The following is a 21009-nucleotide window of genomic DNA, read 5'->3' on the forward strand; positions in this document are numbered from 1 at the left end:
ACGATTTGGTTGTGGAGCCTTTTTTTCCAGTGGCTAATGTGCTAAACGAGAGGTTCATACTCTGTTATCGCAGCCAATTTTGATTGAGCCTCTGCTATGTGCTTGTATATTTGTTTTTTTAAGTTATACATCCGGAGTGTGTTGGTAAATGTTTGAATCCCCCATTTCTGTAATAGCGTGAACTATTCCTAGACACGTGCAACAAAAACACGTTTCCACTACTCTCTAGACCACTTTGTGAACGCTATAAATTATTACTGCAGTTCAGCTCCTTACTGACGCACGGGGACCAAGTACTGGGCCAAGGGCTGCAAAGCGTTCTAATCTAAACCGTATCCGTATCTTCTAGTCCAAACTGTTTCCTTACAGTACTGAACGCTTCTTTCGTTACTCCTAAAGTATTGTAAGTTTCGAACTAAGCTTCAATCACTCCTAAATCGTTTAGCCTAAACCTTCGGCTCCAACTACTTCCTCGAAAAGCTAAATAGACGCTTAAAGCGCCCACTCTTACTCAACTACTTTAGTCAACTAATATAATTATTACTGGATGTCCACTGTACACTTTCGCTCTAACACTGCACACTTTGCTGACTGTGCATATTGACTCAGCTAGTGAAGTTATGTATTCTGAAAATTGATCTTATAAAGTTAATATTTAGGAAACTTACAAATTTGAAGAGTTTTAGATAATTTATGGTAAATGGTGTGACAGTGGGCGCCACGATAGCCGAGCGGTTATAGGCTAGTCCCGCAATGCTAAGATGTATTGTTGGTTTAGTGGGTTCGATTCCCCTGGTCTAAGCCTTGGATTTTATTTAATGGTTTATAAAAGAAATTTACAGTAGAGTATGTTTGCTAGTCGCCTCCGTCCACGACACCTAATTGGTAGTTGGACGTTAAGCCCCGCCTGAAAAAATAGGCGATTACTTTACTTTACTTTTTTGGTGTGACTGTACTCAGCAGATTTTTGTAAAAATTAGAACTGCTAGGAAATGAGTATGATTGGTTATAGTTACATTCTTCTCGCGATGAAAGCAAGGCCTTCTATATATGGGAAAGGAGAAATAAAGTGAATTAATATTGTTAGAGGCAAGTCAATTATAAGTTCCCTTTTTTAATTATAAGTTTGATTTGGTGGAGCAGGCTCCCTTCCACTGTAAGTAATTACTGTTGTATCTTTTGGCCTCCATCATCTTCTTCTTGCTGGACCATCCTGACGCTGTACTTGCCAAGGCGATCTTCCGTGGCCAACAACCACCCTCTAAACTTTCATCATCATACCTGCTGCCACTTTTACTTTCTATCGCTGCCCTTAACGCCGCTTTTGCCCTTCAACTTGCACCCTTCAGACTTGCAGATAAATAACAACAATTCCAAGAATGAAACCTTCCCAGTTATTATGTTGGTGCCATTATTGAGGGTTCCATTATTTCTTACCGAAGATGCTACCCTACAATTATTTGGTTTTCCTCTTTTTCTTTCATTTCTACCCTCAAACCTGAGGAATGTTTTGGGCAATAATGGGAAAAAAGGTTCTAAATAAGACGCTTAATTATATAACAGCCGATTTCTATTCCTTTTACAAATCTTAGGGTACATCAAACAAACTTTAGTTTGTACAATTTGTTGCCTATAATTGCAATGCCTGTTTACCTATGTCTAGAATAATGCAGTTTTCGAATTGTCAAAGGTTCTAAAACATTAAACAAGCACTAAAAGCCCAACGGACCCTTAAACAAGTTCTAGGTTTCATTAACTTTACGATTCATTAACGTTTTGAATAAAACACCTTGTAACCACCTCTACTCAGAGGTGCAAGACGGTAAACGGAAGTGAAGTAATATACCTCTGAAGATGGATGTAAGTTCGAAACCGGTCAGATGAAATCAAAGATATTATATCCAGTATTGCAAACCTAAACCCCATTTCAACGTTTCATAATCGTTTTAGGCTTTAAATTAAGAGTTGTTGAGTTATTAACGTTTTCAGCTTCTGAAGTTGGACCAGTCATGATACCCAAAAACCTAGAGCAACAAAGAAACAAAGGAAACGGCACTACACGTGTTGTGTCAGTGTGAGGGGCTCGTGTGGCTAAGGATGTTACTTCTCGGGGAGGAAAAACCAAGGCCTGTGAGCTTTACCCAAGAGTCACTCTCCAGCATTAAGAGTCTAATTAAAAGGACAGCTCTGGAGGGTGAGCTTTAAAGTTAGGGGAGCCACAATAGACCCAAAGGGGTCGCAGTGGCGTAGGCCCTGAGGCCGCCCTACTCTAATCTAATCTAAACTAATCTAGAGCAACAAAAATATTAATGTTCTCTAATTAAAAGTGCCCAAAGTTCCAGCCTGTAATTTTGCTTAGCTCTGCATCTCATATTTTCTCGAACTGGAGCTCTGGAGTGAGTCAAAGCTAGCATAGCGTTACCGAGGTAACGCTTGTCGAATTCTTCTGCGTTTTATCTTGCAGTGCAGTGCTCTCTTCGGTTTGGCAAACAATCTTAATCTAACGTAATGATTTACATTATTATTATTATTATTATTATTAAATCAAGTACCCATAATCATCTCTGCCTTCAAGTCTAACAAATTGCTGGATTGCAAGCACCTCCTATCAACACCGTCCTCTTTAAGAGCAGCAATAAATCTCTGTTTAGTTTCTTTTGATCACTCAAGGAGTTCCAGAATTTGCCAGATTATTTTTGTCTCAGTTTTAACCATAATTTGTTTACTATATTTCTTAATAAATTAATTAATATTTCGATTTCTTGGCCAAAGATGTTATTTACATTTTATACCATGAAATTCACCGATGCCTTCTGTATTACCTAAGTAATTACTTCCATATCCTTGCTGTTTCCTGTTGTATATAAGTTTATACTAATATAGGTGTATTCTGTGTGTGTGTTTCAGGAGGATATCAAGCTGGCCGCGACAACAATGAACCCTCATTACCACCCGTACACGGAACTATCTCCACACTCGCCTCCGCCAGACGGGGGGGCCTACAGTAACGGCCACCACGTGATGGGGGCCGGGCCGCCCCCACACGAACACCACCATCACCACCACCCCTTCCCGCCCCCGCCACACCTGCACCACCATCATCATCACATCAACAGCAATAACAATAATAATAATAATAGCCAAACTAATAACAATAATAATAATAATAACCAAACAAATAATAATAATAATACAACTGGGAGCGGAGGAGGAGGCGGCGGAGGCGGCATAAGTGGTGGGGTGAAAGTGTGCGCCGGTTGTGGTAGTAAGATCTTAGAAAGGTTCCTGCTGCACGCCCTGGACCGCTACTGGCACAATTCCTGTCTGAAGTGTAGCTGTTGCGGAGCTATGTTGGCCGACATTGGCTCGTCCTGTTTCACCAAATCCAATATGATACTCTGCAAAAACGATTATATAAGGTAAGCTAGCAAATTCAATTCATTCATATCCAAAAAATTTAACTATGTTTACTCATAATCTGAAAATCACAGATCACAGCATCCTTGTTTACATTTACTCTTCGGCTATTCGTATGACGTGTAACCAGTGCCTTCTTTGATTTGTTGACGCTGTTTTTTACCTGTATTAATTTTAAATCTGGGAAATTACGGGCATAATAAAGAGAATTAGGAAATTACGGGCATAATAAAGAGAATTAGGAAATTACGGGCATAATAAAGAGAATTAGGAAATTACGGGCATAATAAAGAGAATTAGGAAAATACGACTAAAGAGTATAAGTATAAAGGAAATCTGAACATTTAAACTATTTTAATAAAATCTTTAATTTAATTTATTACGTGTATTATATTCATAAAATCTTATATTATATATAAATATCTAATACATATAAATAAATATATAATATATAAAATCTAATGAATATATGAATATTACATACAAATTGAAAATGAGGTTAGGTTGGCAGTGCTGGAAAATATTGCTGATTTTATCCGGTCGAAGCACGCATCTCTTATTGCATCTCTGACCGGCTTTGGACTTTCATCCATCATCAGAGGTAGTTAATAAGTTTTATGTAGAGATTTTGACATAACTTTTGTTTCCTACACTTGTTGACTCAATATACATACATACATACATATATAAAAGTGGTGCAGTGAGAGTGAGAAACATAAGTGAAGTGAAAATCTCTACAGAATAAACTGGTCATTCTACCTCTGATGGTGGACGAAAGTGCGCTATTACGGATAAAATCAAAGATTCGATTATCTTCCGACAGCTTAACACCTCTTTAATATCTTTCTTCTCGTTCTGTTTGACGAACTGAGCCTAGAAGAACATTGGAACTTCTTGTACGGCTGAATCCGTCTAACAGTTCCATTATTCTGGTCATTAAAATTTAATATTATAATTACTTTAAACTGGAAAAGGATTCATTCCGTGATTGGTTATATGTGCACTATTATTCGCAGCTTATCTTACTCGGACGCATCTTGTTTATTATTGTTGTGATTATAAGGATATTGTTTTATTACGTTAATACTGTTTTGCCATCAAATTAATTTATTACTGTAATATTATTGTTAATAATTTGATTAATCATTAACCAAACTCGGGTGTTAGCGTAGTGGTCTTATGAAGTTCCGATTTGTTTTTGGGAGTTCGAATCCCGCGTGTGGCTAGTTTTTATTTCTTTAAAAAAAATATTAAAGATTTTCTCTTCCTAGGAGCTTCTGGTGCTGGACAGTGCTTATCTATAACCACTATTCGGAGACTAAAACTGCACTGGCAAGAAAAGCCATATAAATAAATAAATCAATTATAAGTCCCGAGGAGTACATATTACACATTACATTATGTTTGTAGCAAGTACAAGCAAAGTGGAATATTTCGTCTGGTGCTACTGAACGAATCGCAATCAACTTATGAATCAGAATAAGTCACAACCAGAGTGTCATTTTTCTGAATTAATTTGGTCCGTTTTTAGGAATTAAAGAAATATAAATATCCGGCTTCATTGATTCTCTTTAAACTTTAAACACTCATTGCTTACGTGCCGATCTATTACTATTAGTTCCAATATTTACCGCGTGAATCGCTTCCTTAAACGACTGTTCTACCGAACATGGAGGAACTGTTCTATTTATTCCTTAAAAAAAAAATAATTTATTCGCTGAATATTCCCATTTCACTTTATTTAACTCTGTCTTAATACGGGCGTCAGTTTTTTTAAAAAGAAGACTTGAATATTAGCAGTCTTTACTTGTGACAGCATGTGCTTATTGTTCAATAAAATTAAATAAAGTAAGAATACGAAAGGGAAAACGTTGTCTAAGGGAGTTATATAAAATTGCGAGACCAGCGAGCAATATACTAGCATTAGAAAGAGATGAACAGACCGACTACAATGTACAGCAGAGGGACGAGCCAAGTGGATATTGTTCATGTAATGCAATAATTTATTAATATACTGGACAGTTTTATTTCCGGCCATCACTCCTCACATAGATCCGCAATACTTGGCTCATCTCTTAACTGATTCCCCTCTTAACGGCCGCCCTCATATTTAGGTCATCCGACTAAAAGTTCTTTTATTGATCCATAAGCTGCATTCTTATTGGCAGAAATCGGATACGATTAAAAATATTGCAGTAGCTAAGATGAACGTCCATAATATTTAAAGCTTTTTTAATTGTGCACATATTCCATGATGAGTTCTTTATCTTTTTTCCTTGTTTTAAAGCTCTCTAAATAAGATAATGTGTTTTTTACAGTGTGTACCTGAGATTAATGGATCCAGCATAACTTAAAATAATAATCACAGTGCTAAATGCAGAGAATATCTCAAATTGTAACCTCGAGATAGCTACTCTGTCAAACTGGATATGAGAAGCCGTTTCTCCTCCTTCTCCTTGCAGAGTCTTTGGGCATAACCCCACTCTGTGAAGTTTGGTGCCCTGAAAATTGAGGCCAGTTACCAGAATATACTGATTCCTGCCTAGTTTCAGGGCCTCCACCATTCTGCTTTACCCAAATGCTGAGTTTAATTTCCTGGAACAGCTTTTTCCTCCAGTAGTTTTCTCTCCAGAGCCATTGTTTAAGAGCTCTGGGTAACACCAAGGTTCTGGACCAGTGGTTGCTCCATTTCTGGCCAGTAACTCCATTACCTCCGATGCTAGAATGACCAAGCACCCTCTTACTGGATTAGTACTAGTAGATAGTCACCTATGATGTGCACATTGCTCAGCTTTTGGAACCCTAGAACTTCTGTAATGAACTATAACTGTAAGCGTCCTGCCTTATGCCTTATTCTACCATATTCTGACATAGAATGAGTCTTCAACCCAGAATTTAGGGTAGTTAACCAGAACTGCCAGTTAACTGCCAGTCAAGTAGTTCCTAAATCTTAAATATATCCCATATAATCCCAAGAATCCTGCAGAACGCATCTTATATTTGCTTTGGGACATATGTTACTGTTTGTCCCATTCTTTTGCCCCTTGCTTAGCAGGGTTCGAACCTAATCATCTCATTGCTATACAGCTCTGAACTGGCCTCTTTCCATTCAGTATCAATTTGATGTATGAAATTGTAGAAATTTTCTAATTAATGAACTTAATTTTTTAAATAATAAAGTTAATTTTTATATCTAAAAAGTATACATTGTAAAATAAATAATAAAAATAAAAATATATATTTTCAAATAAGAATGCAAATAAGAATATCCATTTATAAATCTGTAGTAAAAATTTTATAAATTTAAACAAATTAGTAAATTAGTTAATTTTTTTTTTCAATAACTAATGCTTAAAAATAATTCTTTATAACAAATTTAAGCTTTATTTCATTTTGTATAAATTAAGCCCAGCAAACTTATCATGCTATTTCTTTCATCAAATTAAATTTTAAATGTAATCTTTCTTTTGATATTTAAATCTTTATTATATTATTATTGAATTGTTAAGCATTCATTGCATTAGTAAACATTTTAATAAGCTTGTATAAGCAATGTTATCTTGAATAGACCTTTTTACTAAGTGTGCTGGCAGTAGTATTGAATTGTAAAAAAATTAAAAACTAAAAATAAATAAATAAAAAATCAAATAAGAATACAAATATTTATTTATTAAACTGTAATAATAATTTAATAAATTTAAATAAAGTGTAATATAAGAAGTAAAAAGGCATTAAATTTTTAACATGAAAGTCACCATAATTCCACACACTTAAAAAAAATTAAATTAATAACAAAACATATATACAAACAAAACATACAAAAAGTATGTTCATTTAATGAAATAAAAAAAACAGACACAAAAAACAGCCCCCACAAAAACTAACTTAATATTAACTTAATAAACATTAAACAATACGATAATAACAAAAATATATTCTATTTCAAATATATGAGACAATCTACCTTTTGTGAAATCCAGTAAAATGTTACTTTTTTCTACAACTGGTGCGAATACTGGTAGCTAACTCTTGAACTAACACTCATTTTTTTTGGAGTTCATTGTTTTTTCGTTGTATCTTACATCCTAATGATTTTTTTAATTAATAATAATTATAGTTAGGTGGTATTAGATTATTGTTAATCGATTTTAATTGCATTAAGCAAAAATAAATTTAATTAAGCTTAAAATCGTCCAAAAATGAAGTTTGCTTCCCGTACGGACACACTGTCATAGCTGCTACTTAAGCAAGTTGTGTTCGCAGGGTGAGGTGGGTGGGGCGTTTAATTCTTGTTTATTTCATTGAGATCGACACATATTCATCTCTACCCTTTTCAAGATATTTCATTTTCTGTTGATTTATAGTAGTTTAATGTATATATAGTTTTATTAAAGATTTTTATTATTTTATGTAGTTTTTATTTTTTCTAATATTTACATATTTATTTAGGTACTTTATTTTTTTATTTTACAACAGTGCAATAGGTGATTGACATATTTTATCTCTACTATTTCATTATATTTAAGATATTTCATTTTCATATGAAAGTTTCGTGTATGTTAGATATACGTAGTAGTTTTATATAGTTTTTTTAAAATATTGTTTATGGACCATCGGAGTGAACACATCTACTATTAATATCATTATCATGATTCTTTAAAAGAGAGAATAAAAAGATATATTTGGAGCGACGAGCGACAAAGCGATCTATCCCCCAGCATCACTAAAGTCGTACTGAGGAGAATTTTTTTTTGTTGACCTATATATAATGGTCCAGCAGTGCAGTCTGGTGGTTATTTTTGGAACTATTTCTTTAACTGTTTTTTATTGATTATTGCCACTCTCTGACGGATTTTTTTGAAACTACTTTTTTTTAATTTGCCGTTTTTTAATGCTCTCTGACGGATTTTTTGTGTAACTATTTTTTAACTTGTCTAATTATTGGCGCTCACTGATTTCTTTTTATGAGAGTGACGTTTTAATCGACTTTTTTGTTTTTTAATAAATTTTTTGATTTGTTAGATATAGCAGTTTTAGATAGTCTTTAATTTAAAAAAGAGAGAGAGATGATGGATATATAAAAAGATATATTTGGAGCGACGAGCGACAAAGCGATGTATCCCCCAGCATCACTAAAGTCGTACTGAAGAGAATTTTTTTTTGTTGACCTATATATAATGGTCCAGCAGTGCAGTCTGGTGGATATTTTTGGAACTATTTTTTTTAACTGTTTTTTATTGATTATTGGCGCTCTCTGACGGATTTTTTGGAACTATTTTTTTTAACTGTTTTTTTATTGATTATTGGCGCTCTCTGACGGATTTTTTGGAACTATTTTTTTTTTAATTTGCCGATTTTTAATGCTCTCTGACGGATTTTTTCTGTAATTATTTTTTAACTTGCCTAATTATTGGCACTCACTGATTTCTTTTTATGAGAGTGACGTTTTAATCAACTTTTGATTGAAATAAATTTTTTTCGTTTATATTTTTTTTGTTTTATTATTAATTCAACTTTTATTTTAACTTTATTATAATTTTTGTTTTAATTGCTAGGAAAGAAAACACGATAAATATAGATAAATTATTGAAAAAATTTTATTATTCTTTTTTCCATTTCATGAGTGTTTTGCACTTTTCAGTATTTCATTTACATTTTATTTGTTCATTGTATGTTTTACGTCTTGTTTCACTTGAGCTTCTATTGATGAACAGTTTTGCCAACGGTACTCCAGTATCAGCGGTATTTAATCTGAAAATCAACAATATTTTATTTAGTACAACTCTGAATACTGTTATATCTTTAATTAAGAAGCTACAGAAAAATATCTTTAACAATTAATGTGACTTTAAAAATGTTTCTCTAATTAAAATAATTTCTGAAATCCAACAGAAATACAAATAATGGTAAGAGACATAACATTAATAGGCAATCCTTATCAATAGAATCCTGATCAATGCTAATTCATTATATAATATATATAAGCAAGAGAAAGCTAAATATTGTACAATACGAGGGTCGTTTGAAAAGTCCGTGCAAAGTCAGAGAGATAGCACTACTGGCGCGTATCGAGGTTATGTTTAGTTAGTAGCATCTCTTGGAAGAACACACACCAAGTTTCAGCCAGATCGGTCTATTTCTTTGTGTTTGGCATTCGTTTGAATCGAGGAAGTCGAGTGATTTTCAAAAAATGGACGAAAAAGAATTTCGTGTGTTGATTAAACACTACTTTATGAAAGGCAAAACGCCTCAGGAGACTAAAGAGAAGCTTGATAAACATTATGGTGACTCTGCACCTTCGATTAGAACAGTTTATAAGTGGTTTCAAAATTTCCGGAGTGGCCATATGGGCACAAGTGACGCTGAACGTTCTGGACGCCCTGTTGAGGTTACTACTCCAGAAATCATTGATAAAATCGATGATATGGTGATGGATGACAGAAGAGTGAAGGTGCGTGAGATTGCTAGTGCTGTGGGCATCTCGAATGAACGGGTACATAATATTTTGCATCAACATTTGGACCATGACAAAGCTATCCGCAAAATGGGTGCCGCGATTGCTCACGCTTGACCAAAAACGAAATCGTGTGAAGTGTTGCAAGGACGGTTTGCAGCTGTTCCAGAAGAATCCGCAGGACTTTAAGCGTCGTTTCGTCACTGTAGATGAAACATGGATACATCACTACACTCCTGAGACCAAAGAACAATCTAAACAATGGGTTACCAAGGGGGGGAATCTGCGCCAAAAAAGGCGAAGACCGTTCCTTCGGCCGGAAAGATTATGGCGACTGTCTTTTGGGATTCGCAAGGAATAATCCTCATCGACTATCTGGAAAAGGGTAAAACTATTACAGGTGCATATTATTCATCGTTATTGGACCGTTTGAAAACCGAGCTGCAAGAAAAACGCCCACGATTGGCCCACAAAAAAGTCCTTTTCCATCACGACAACGCACCAGCTCACACCTCAGCAGTTGTGGTCGCAAAATTAATGGAAATAGGGTTCCAACTCGTTTCACATCCCCCTATTCTCCAGACTTGGCTCCCTCGGACTACTATTTGTTCCCCAATATGAAGAAATGGCTGGCGGGAAAAAGATTTTATTCAAACGAGGAGGTGATTGCAGAAACGAATGGCTATTTTTCAGACTTGGACAAATCCTATTATTCGGAAGGGATCAACAAACTAGAGCAGCGTTGGACGAAGTGTATAAGCCTAAAAGGAGACTATGTTGAAAAATAAAAACGGTTTACCCCAAAAATTAAGTAGTTTTTATTTTTGCACGGACTTTTCAAACGACCCTCGTATACGAGGTGTGTTCAAAAAATAAGGTGAATTTTCATTTTTCTTAAAAAATATTTATTTATTCATCGATTTTTATTTTGTCTCCTTCAAAGTAGTCCCCCTCAGATATAATACATATGTGCCAGCGTTTTTTCCAATCCTCGGAACAGTTCTGATATGCACTTTTTGGTATGTCCTTGAGCTCTCTCAGCGATTCGGTTTTTATCTCCTCAATCGTCGCAAATCTCCGTCCTTTCATGGGTCTCTTCAATCATGGGAACAGGAAAAAGTCGCAGGGCGCCAAATCTGGTGAATACGGTGGCTGAGACATGATAATGTCATTCAACAATTCCTGAGCGATGCTCATGCAACGGTTTTTTTGATCAAAATTCAGCAATTTTGGAACGAACTTCGCTACTACACGCTTCATGCCCAAAATTTCCTAAAAAATTGCAGGACATGTGCCAACCGATATGCCGACAACCTCAGCAACTTCTCTAATTGTGATTCGACGATTCTTCTCAACATTTTCATCGGTTGTTGATGTGCTGGGGCGTCCAGGGCGAGCGTCGTCATTCACATCTTCTCGACCTTCTGTGAAAAGCTTGTACCACTTGTAAACATTTTTTTGACACAGAGTACTCTCACCGTACGCCACTCTCAACATTTCAAGTGTTTTTTAACACTTAATTCCATTTTTTACACAAAATTTGATTCAAATTCGTTGATCCATTTTTTTCGACAGAAGAAAATCGCCGAACTCGCAAAACACTTGTCTTATTTATGCCTCTCACATACAAACTAAACATGCTATATAGCTACAACTTTGAAAATATGTTCGAGACAAGTGTACCAACATAAAAAAAAAGACAATCGAAATTCGAATGTACGTAGCCCGCGAAATTTGAAAATTCACCTTATTTTTTGAACATACCTCGTATAACAAAAAAATTAGAATCAATCAAGTATATTGATTTAAGACGTGGGATTTAACTTTGTAATTTCCTTTATGTGGGCTTTAAACGAGATGTACGTGCAGGATGGAAGATTCGAAAGAGGGTGTTCAATTAGAATATTTCATTGCGATGGCGGAAGTGCAGTGGATGAGGGGTGGGACAATGAATGCAACGATTGGTGGAGGGGGGACAGGAATACATAAAGACAAGTGCGATCGAGAGAGTGCAGCCAATCAGTGGCTTCTCTTCTACACCACCTGCAACTCGCGCCGGAACCCGTCATCACACGTGGCTTGTCATCCTTACTAGCTCACTGCACAATCTACAGTTAAATCCTTGTTTGCTTTTATACAGGCCAGACATTCTGATTTTATTATTGGCTTACAGTACAGCGGACATCCCCGATGTTCGTTTGCATACCCGCGTCTAGAGCAAGAGATCTTCCACTGCTGTCACTGCTGTTCAAATAGTGCAGCAATTCATTTATTTATAAAAAAAAATTTGTTTGACACGCAATAGTTGCATTATGATTCTCACCGTTTCAAATTTATGCACTTTTACCTTATATAATGACAACTATATTATTCAGTCTCTCCGGAAGTAACCAGACATTCAACTTGTTCAATTGAATGTGATCATTGAAGATATTGAAGGTAAAATTATTGCGACCGTATCAAATAATCGATTTCGTTTTCACCGGAAGTCTCCATTTTGTGTTCTCCTGAGTTCGTAACATAAAAAAAAACGCTTTTTGGAAAATGGCCTGTGAGTGCTGTATCCCGTACTGGCTCAGAAACCAAAAATCACATGTAGCTGTAACTTGGTATTATGAAATCCGTCCAAGAAAAGCGAGTGTAACTCGCTCTTCCCTCCACCGGAAGTAGCTCCTTAGCTGGGGGAAGCTTTCTAGGAAATGGTTTCGACGATTTGCTGTTTTTGTAGATCATTGCCTCTTTGATCCACAAATTTTATCATTTTTCGAAGGCTATAAAATGGTAGCAAAAAGTAGATGCGTTCAATTTGATTCACAGAAGATTTTGAGCATTCATACATCGACTACCCAGATGAAAAAGAAAAGCTTTATACTTCAATATCCTAGGACGTCACATTGTCCCCAAAAAGTATTTCTGTTTATAGTGAATCTAAATTAGAGCTAATATTTGTTAAAAATGAATAAAACTATAAGCATTAAGGATTCAATTTAGCGAGGAATAGGTCCAGAAAAAAGAACAAGATAAAAATATAATTACAAATTCATGCAAGCATAAGTTACGTCAGTATTCGCGGCAGGTTTATAAATCTTAATGAGTAAACCAGGATGCCTGAGTATGGAACCATGGGTGTATCAGAAGGTGGAAGAACAGGTGGAGTGAGCAAGAAAAAAATGATGCTACCCATAACTAAGTCGAAGAGTTTGCAGGCAGCATCTCCTGGCGCTTGTTGGCGTATTGGATCAGTGTTAGCACTCAGACATAGTGAGAGAGAGTAGTACAAGATCCGTTTTTCTGATTAATTTGCTGGACAAAGAGTTTGCTGGAGAAGGAGACTCCAGCTGAGAGAATGGCCGAGAGAAAGGAGGTTTTGCAAAGAAGATCTCTGCGCTCTCTCTCTCTCTCTCTCTCTCTCACAGAGAGAGTCCAGTTCCCCAAGAGCAGGTCTTAACCTGCACACTCCCCTTAATTAATGACATTCAAGGTTTAACCAACTACAGCAAGAAGTTGCCCCACTTGGTCCACTGCTCCTTCATCTCCTGCTGCTTCCCCCCCACCCAGAGAGAGACGCACAAGAAAATTCTTCACTGTTTACTTTCACAGAATCGCCTTTTCAAAGCATAATCAAGTGTCTCTCCTTAATTAGTACTCAAGTGGAATCGATAACAATTTTTTTTACCCCTTTTGCCAATTCGTTTAAAAGGAGATGAATAAATAAATAGAAGAAGAAGAAGAAGAAGACTTTTCACCAATTGCTTCCTCTGTTTGATGGCTGGTTTACCATGCTTAATTGATTTTTACAATAATAACCAACTGTTTCTTAATAGAATTCACTGGGGCGCCACGATAGCCGAGCGGTTAAGAGGCTAGACCCGCAATGCTAAGATGTATTGTTGGTTTAGTGGGTTCGATTCCCCAGGTCTAGGCCTTGGATTTTATTTAATGGTTAATATGAGAAATTTTGTAGTAAAGTATGTTGGCTAGTCGCCTCCATCCACGACACTTAATTTGGTAGTTGGACGTAAAGTCTGCCTGAAAAAATAGGCATTTCTTTAATTTAATAGAATTCACTGAGACAAACTAATGCACTGAAGACTTCGAACTGAACTGAATAGTTAAGTGTCTTTATAGTCGGTTAAAGTTCAGTGCGTGTTCAGTGCGTTATGCCAAGCCTAGATAACAGCACAGTCATTTAAAAATTGTTGACACTATTTAATTGTAAGGAATTGCAGTATTATTGCCGTGATTTTTGTTTTTTTTATATAATCAGGTAATAAAATTAACAAAAGGTAAGCCACTGTCTTCACTTGCTTAAGATAATTCAAGCAACAAGAAATTTTCTTTACAAAACCTCAAGTGTAAGGCTTGATTAAACGACAAATGGGTACCCAATATTTAATTCATACGGGTTCAAAATATACTATTAATTTACGTCTCAATATGTTGCTCTACAATAATCAGATCACTATAAAGTATTGAACACTCATAAACCATATCAATCTCTATATACGTAGAGATTAAATTAAAATTCTGTGGTAAATTACTTTTAAGAGATAATACAAGGCAAACTTTTTGGAGTTTGAAACCATAGCTAGCCTAAATTTTAATATCTCGTTCCGGATTCCTAAAAGTACGAAATCTTAAAAACAATGTCAGTCTGTATAAACGAGCAAAATTTAAACTTTGTCGGTGTATTAGTCTAGGAGATATTCGCAGTTAAACTTTTTGTAGTTTCAAACTTGCCAAAATTAATCTCTCAATATCTCCCACCAGATTACTCACATCTCTGCGAAAACCTAAGCAAATGTAGACAATATAAGTCTCTATAAACGAGCAAAATTTAAACTTTGTCGGTGTATTAGTCTAGGAGATATTCGCAGTTAAACTTTTCGTAGTTTCAAACTTGCCAAAATTAATCTCTCAATATCTCCCACCAGATTACTCACATCTCTGCGAAAACCTAAGCAAATGTAGACAATATCAGTCTCTATAAACGAGCAAAATTTAAACTTTGTCGGTGTATTAGTCTAGGATATTCGCAGTTAAACTTTTCGTAGTTTCAAACTTGCCAAAATTAATCTCTCAATATCTCCCACCAGATTACTCACATCTCTGCGAAAACCTAAGCAAATGTAGACAATATAAGTCTCTATAAATGAGCAAAATTTAAACTTTGTGGGTGTATTAGTTTTGAAGATATTCGCAGTTAAACTTTTCGTAGTTTCAAACTTGCCAAAATTAATCTCTCAATATCTCCCACCAGATTACTCACATCTCTGCGAAAACCTAAGCAAATGTAAACAATATAAGTCTCTATAAATGAGCAAAATTTAAACTTTGTGGGTGTATTAGTTTTGAAGATATTCGCAGTTAAACTTTTCGTAGTTTCAAACTTGCCAAAATTAATCTCTCAATATCTCCCACCAGATTACTCACATCTCTGCGAAAACCTAAGCAAATGTAAACAATATAAGTCTCTATAAATGAGCAAAATTTAAACTTTGTGGGTGTATTAGTTTTGAAGATATTCGCAGTTAAACTTTTCGTAGTTTCAAACTTGCCAAAATTAATCTCTCAATATCTCCCACCAGATTACTCACATCTCTGCGAAAACCTAAGCAAATGTAGACAATATAAGTCTCTATAAATGAGCAAAATTTAAACTTTGTGGGTGTATTAGTTTTGAAGATATACGCAGTTAAACTTTTCGTAGTTTCAAACTTGCCAAAATTAATCTCTCAATATCTCCCACCAGATTACTCACATCTCTGCGAAAACCTAAGCAAATGTAGACAATATAAGTCTCTATAAACGAGCAAAATTTAAACTTTGTCGGTGTATTAGTCTAGGAGATATTCGCAGTTAAACTTTTCGTAGTTTCAAACTTGACCAAATTTCGAAATACTCAATATCTGGCATAACTTTTACCAGATCTTTCTGTCATTTTAATTTTTTTTTTTTTTTTTTTTATTGCAACTTCGTTAAATTTTTATGGCAAGTAAAGTTAACGTGTAACAATAGTGTAAATGTGTTGCAACACGCTGCCAATTTCTTTTAGAACAGGAAGTCTCTATCTACGTCATTATCAAGAAAAGGCAAATAATTTTGTTGATTTTTTTTTTTTATTTAGCTATATTTACTTTGCTTCAATGAAGTTACAAGAACGAAGTTGGTTGCAAAAGAATGGTTATTTGTTGCTTGAAATGCCATAAGTAGTTTATTGTAAATTACAAATAAATATTAGAGATGGTAAGTAGATGGAAATGATTACAAATAGTATGTCAGATAATTGGTGGGAGGTTCAAATTACAGTGCTAGTTGGTAATAACGCGTTGTAAGGTTTGCGTCGGCTGTCCGATATCCCCCATCCCATAGTGGGGCGGCCATTAGTTCCACGCGAGGGTTTTTGGCCGCGGCGATGGACCCCACATTGCCCAGAAGGGCTGCATAGCGTGCCCTTGCCCTGTATAAATCCTTCTTATCTTATAACCTTATCGTTACCTTTATTAATATATGCTCTAAGTTATCCGCCGGTACACAGTTGGGGCCCCCCACCGCCACTATCTGGCCATTACCGGAAGCGATAACACGATTCCCTTGCATAAAAATTCATTTACTATTTTGCCGCTATAAATTGTTATTTTAAAAAGGTTGGAAATAATTTTTTGTTTAAAGTAAAATACAATCACTCGATATTTCCCCCAATTTTCCTGAAAAGTGACTGTCGTGAAAATGGCATTTTAGCTCATCCGATATTCCTATAAAATATAGAATTTAACTTACACATTGAATGACCGTATTATCAAAGGTAATGAGGCTATAAATGGTACTTTAGAGGCAGGTTAACATCCCCATTTTTTCTCCAGAACCGCATTTTAGGATTACTTTAAGTAAATGTTTCCTGTGAAAGTCAATGCGCATAGAACGAGACTGGAGCCATCCTGGAACAATCCATTGAAGCGAGACTTCGGCTGCGCAGATATTGTCGGAGCTAATGGAAAATATTATCCTTTAAATTTCTGCCAAGTTTCCGGTTATGAAGTTACGCTGACGACAAAGTTGCATGCAAATAACTATCACAAATAATGCTATCGAATTGGCTCCCCTCGGTCAAGTTCCTGGGAGTCACACAAGACAGATCTCTCGTATTCACTTCCCATATTAACACATCAGTACAAAAATATATATAAAGGTTAGTACAAGGTGTCCTGGTTAGACCTATACTGGTCTATGCAGTTCCATCCATGTTGGAGTTATAACATGCGAGACTTACTTAAAGAAATCACAAAGCATGCAAAACAAGTTCTTAAGGTTAGGGGTTACCATATAAGTTAATTTTTGTATCCGGTCGCGTACATTTTGTAAACAATTTTCCATTGCTTTCCTTAATTAAATTGGAAAATAGGGTGTTAGTTGAGTTAATTATTTGAAAATGAAGGTGGTTCGAGAATAGAGGTGGTAGAAGAATAAGGGAAGGCTTATAGGACGGCTTAATTCAGGGCTCTGAAATGGAAATAGTGAGCCCTAAGCGACTGATATACAGCATGCTTTTTGAAAGTACTGTACGGTGCAGAAACCTAGTCTGGGAGCTACAAGAAAGAAGCAAAAGCGGAAGAAGATCTAGAACAAGGTGGTTAGTTTGGATTCCCCTCGCGGAGATCCCGGATTTGAATCCAACTGCTGGCCATTAGATTCTCTCCTCCAAGGAGCTTTTTACAGATCACTCTCCGGTAATGGACAGTGTTGTGTGTAACGAGAGAACACTGTCCGGAGGCCGCCGGCAGTGCACTAAAAAAAAAAAAAAAAAGCTCCGGGCGGCAATAACCTCAGATGTTAAAAGCGCCTTAAAAACAAGGTGGTTACGAATAGAAGTTGATCCTTCTTTAAAAAGGGATACTTAGTTTTATATGAAGGGCCAAGCTAGATACACCTGGAACATCTAATACATCAGGTGTTGATAATGTCACTAAGTATTTATCTTCGACAGAAGTTGGAAAGCTTTTGATTTACTCCCGGAATCTGCACCTGTAGAGGTTTTTTTCTTAAGCTCAGGGTAACCAAAGATAATTATTCCCTGTGGAAACTTGAAATTGAAAGGAATGGAGGCGTCTGCCCTTAGATTTCCTCTTTCTAGGCGTGTCAACTCAATGTCCGGTTTATGGGGCACTAGTTTTGGCAGTGAGAGAACACTGACCGAAGTCTGGCAGTGCCCCAGCAAGAGCGCCAAGCGTCAATGACCTTTTAATTTGCTTTAATTTAAAAAAAAGAAGCAAAGGTGAAAGTTCGGTGCCAAGTAAAGGTTGATTGCTTTCATTCTAACATAATTCCTTCAATAAGCATTCTGTCCTACAAATTGCCCATGCTTTATTGTTCATCCCCAACTCTTGTTACCTTCAAATCTCCGGGTTGCGTTTCATCAAAAAAAAAAAAAAAAAAATCTTCCCCTCACCCTAACACCCAAACTCCTAATTCAAAGCTTAATCTCAAGTCGAATGCGTGACTCCTAGCCTCCTTTCACGAAACTTTACCAATTTCCAACTCTGCATCCCCCCCCCCGGCCTAGTTAGTTCTCTAGCCCCAAACAACCTTGATTTTTACCTGTGCGCCAGTCCCAATCGTGCTAATCGAAACTTAGTTTTTCCATTAATGAGGAAAAAGGGAATTTACGTGTTCGATATTGCACGTTCCTTGTGGAAATCACTTCCTTTTTTTTTTACAAAATTGCTTAATAAATTGTTGCTAAATTACTTTCTGCTTCTACTTCGAGTAAATAAAGAATTCAATTTCCGTTAATTTGGAACAGTATTCAGGGGTTCCTGAAGTTCAAAAAAATCATCCCTTCCTCCTCATTTCGATCCCTATCTCAGATTGAGTCACAAACATCAAGAAAGGTGTGCAATTCTATTGGCCATAATTTAAGGGAAATTAAACCGGAAGTCCCATTGTACTGTAAATATAGTTTTCTAAATTTTAAAATTCCTGCCAGGAATAAATTTTTATCACAATATTTTACAAATTTCACAAAGATTTTAGATTTATTTTAAATTATATTCTAATTTAACGTTTGATAGAGCAAGAAAAAATCATCAATTTAGAAAACTAGAAAAACAAATAATCGCTAACATTATTTAAAATTGGAAAAAAGTTAAGATAATTTGGGATAATTCTGCTAGACACATTGACAATTTAAATTGCTGTCTTAATTACTTCCAAGTTTGCTTGTTAATGGAATTGTTAAGAACGTTAAATGATACACATTTTCTCATGTTTTTAACTTATAATCGAACATTTATTGATTGCGAGATCCCTTATTACATTTCTGCAAATAATTGCTTCCAATCAGCGATTTCTTGTGCTCATAAAATGAACATTTAATGATTTATTGGCATCTGATGGAGTTGATTTCATTATCTATTCAATCATAACTTCTGCACAAAGATGACTGCAACAGTAACAATAGGATGGAAAAGTTAATGCCAGTTTCAGTCGTTATAAACCTTATTATGCCGGAGCTTTCGACCTAGGGACTAGGTCTCATCTTCAGGGCTAATTAACAATATACTGTTTTACATCATTAGAGAGTTGGTGTGTCTTCTGTCTTGTCTTTCAACAGACTAGTCCATGAACAGTATATTGTAAATTAGCCCTGAAGATGAGACCTAGTCCCCAGGTCGAAAGCTCGGCATAATAAACTTTATAATGACTGAAACTGGCATTTATTTTACATCCTATTGAAACTATGATTTAGCCACCAAAAATGATTTACAATAATTGCAACAGTCCGCCTGATTATGACCACCACAACAGAATATTACCTCCACTAATTCTCACCACAAACTAGCGTACCTTCAGCCACCGATAAGGGCACACACTTGTGCTGCCAAAAATAAAAATGTTGATAAGCCACAAAGCAGATTAGAAAGCATAAAACTAGTAAGCCCACACCACAGACTATTGTTTGGTCTTGAAAAATTTGCGAACTAGATATCTCTTTCCTAACAGAGTGGTTATTTAGCGAGTGAGTGAGATAAGTTTTTTTTGTAATGTTAGAGTTCGGATTTTGGGACGTGTCCTCCCCCATTCAACACTGTTCTTCATCAATACCCTTATCCCATCAGCTGAAATGTTACAAGGGACTAACCTGGATTCCCCATACTAGGCCTAATGGACAAGCAACAAATCGACGGTTATAAACCTTTCTTAAGACTACTAGATGATCCATACTGACAGACTACTTATATACAAGACCGGGAATCACGGAATTGAGCTGTAGGGTTCAACCAGTCTCTCCACAGTCCAAACTTCTTGTAGGTCGGAAAAAAAAAAATGGAGAATGTTAAGAAACGCTCAGTCTTGGCTAAATCAATAGCGGAAATTAATTTTTCAAATAATTTGAAGTTACAGAACTTTGCTGTTATAAATAATCGAGCCGAAGAGAAATGAATTGATCGATACATCTAAGTGTATATTTTTAAATATAATCGATTGCTATAAATCAATTGAATTTATACAGAATAAATGAGATGATGAAGAAGAAGAAGAAGAAGGAGAAGGAGGAAGATGAAGAGAAGACGGGGTAAGTGTTGATTGTAAGGGGGCCACAGGGTGGTAGTGCTGATTGGGGTGTACTGGGGCAAGCAACGGCCCTAGCATTCACTTGAATGGGGGTTGTTAGAGAGGTAGTGAACACAAGTTCATCAAGCTGCCTCCACCGCTGGCCCCATCTGCCGCTCTAACGGAGGCGGCACGCGCCGCCTTCAATTCAATCCTTCACTTCATATGAAAATAGCGGGAGACATTCTCAAAACCTAATCTCCTCCACTATTTCTCTTCATTTACAATATGTCCGCCATTCAATAGGAATTAAACTTTTTAGTGGACATTTCTGATTACTTTTTCCGTTAGAGGGGCTCTATTTGGGAAACTAAGTTTTTGCAACGATTTACTATTACTATCTGGGGGTCCTACAGATAACTATCCCTATAGAATGGAAATGCAACATTAACATTACTTAAACAATCTTTCTGATACGTACAGTCCTGATTTGGCACCAAATGACTTCTTTTTGTTTCCGAACGTCAAGAATAAATTACGTGGACAACGATTTTCGTCGGCAGAAGAAGCCGTTGGTGCATTCAAAA

The 21009-nt window shown here is 36.0% G+C and overlaps 1 protein-coding gene across 5 annotated transcripts in view; it reads left to right on the plus strand.

Moving 5' to 3' along the window:
* LOC141455902 (uncharacterized) overlaps window positions 1–21009 on the plus strand; it is a 461930-nt gene that overhangs the window by 354484 nt on the left and 86437 nt on the right. For all 5 annotated transcript variants that reach the window (XM_074131387.1, XM_074131386.1, XM_074131388.1 and 2 more), the window contains one exon: window positions 2908–3419. In XM_074131387.1, coding sequence (XP_073987488.1) covers window positions 2908–3419 — 512 coding nt within the window. The remainder of the gene's footprint in view (window positions 1–2907; window positions 3420–21009) is intronic.

Source organism: Rhodnius prolixus, unplaced genomic scaffold, assembly GCF_049639745.1.
Source record: "Rhodnius prolixus isolate KJV_2025 unplaced genomic scaffold, Rpr scaffold_4, whole genome shotgun sequence".
Lineage (NCBI taxonomy): Eukaryota > Metazoa > Arthropoda > Insecta > Hemiptera > Reduviidae > Rhodnius > Rhodnius prolixus.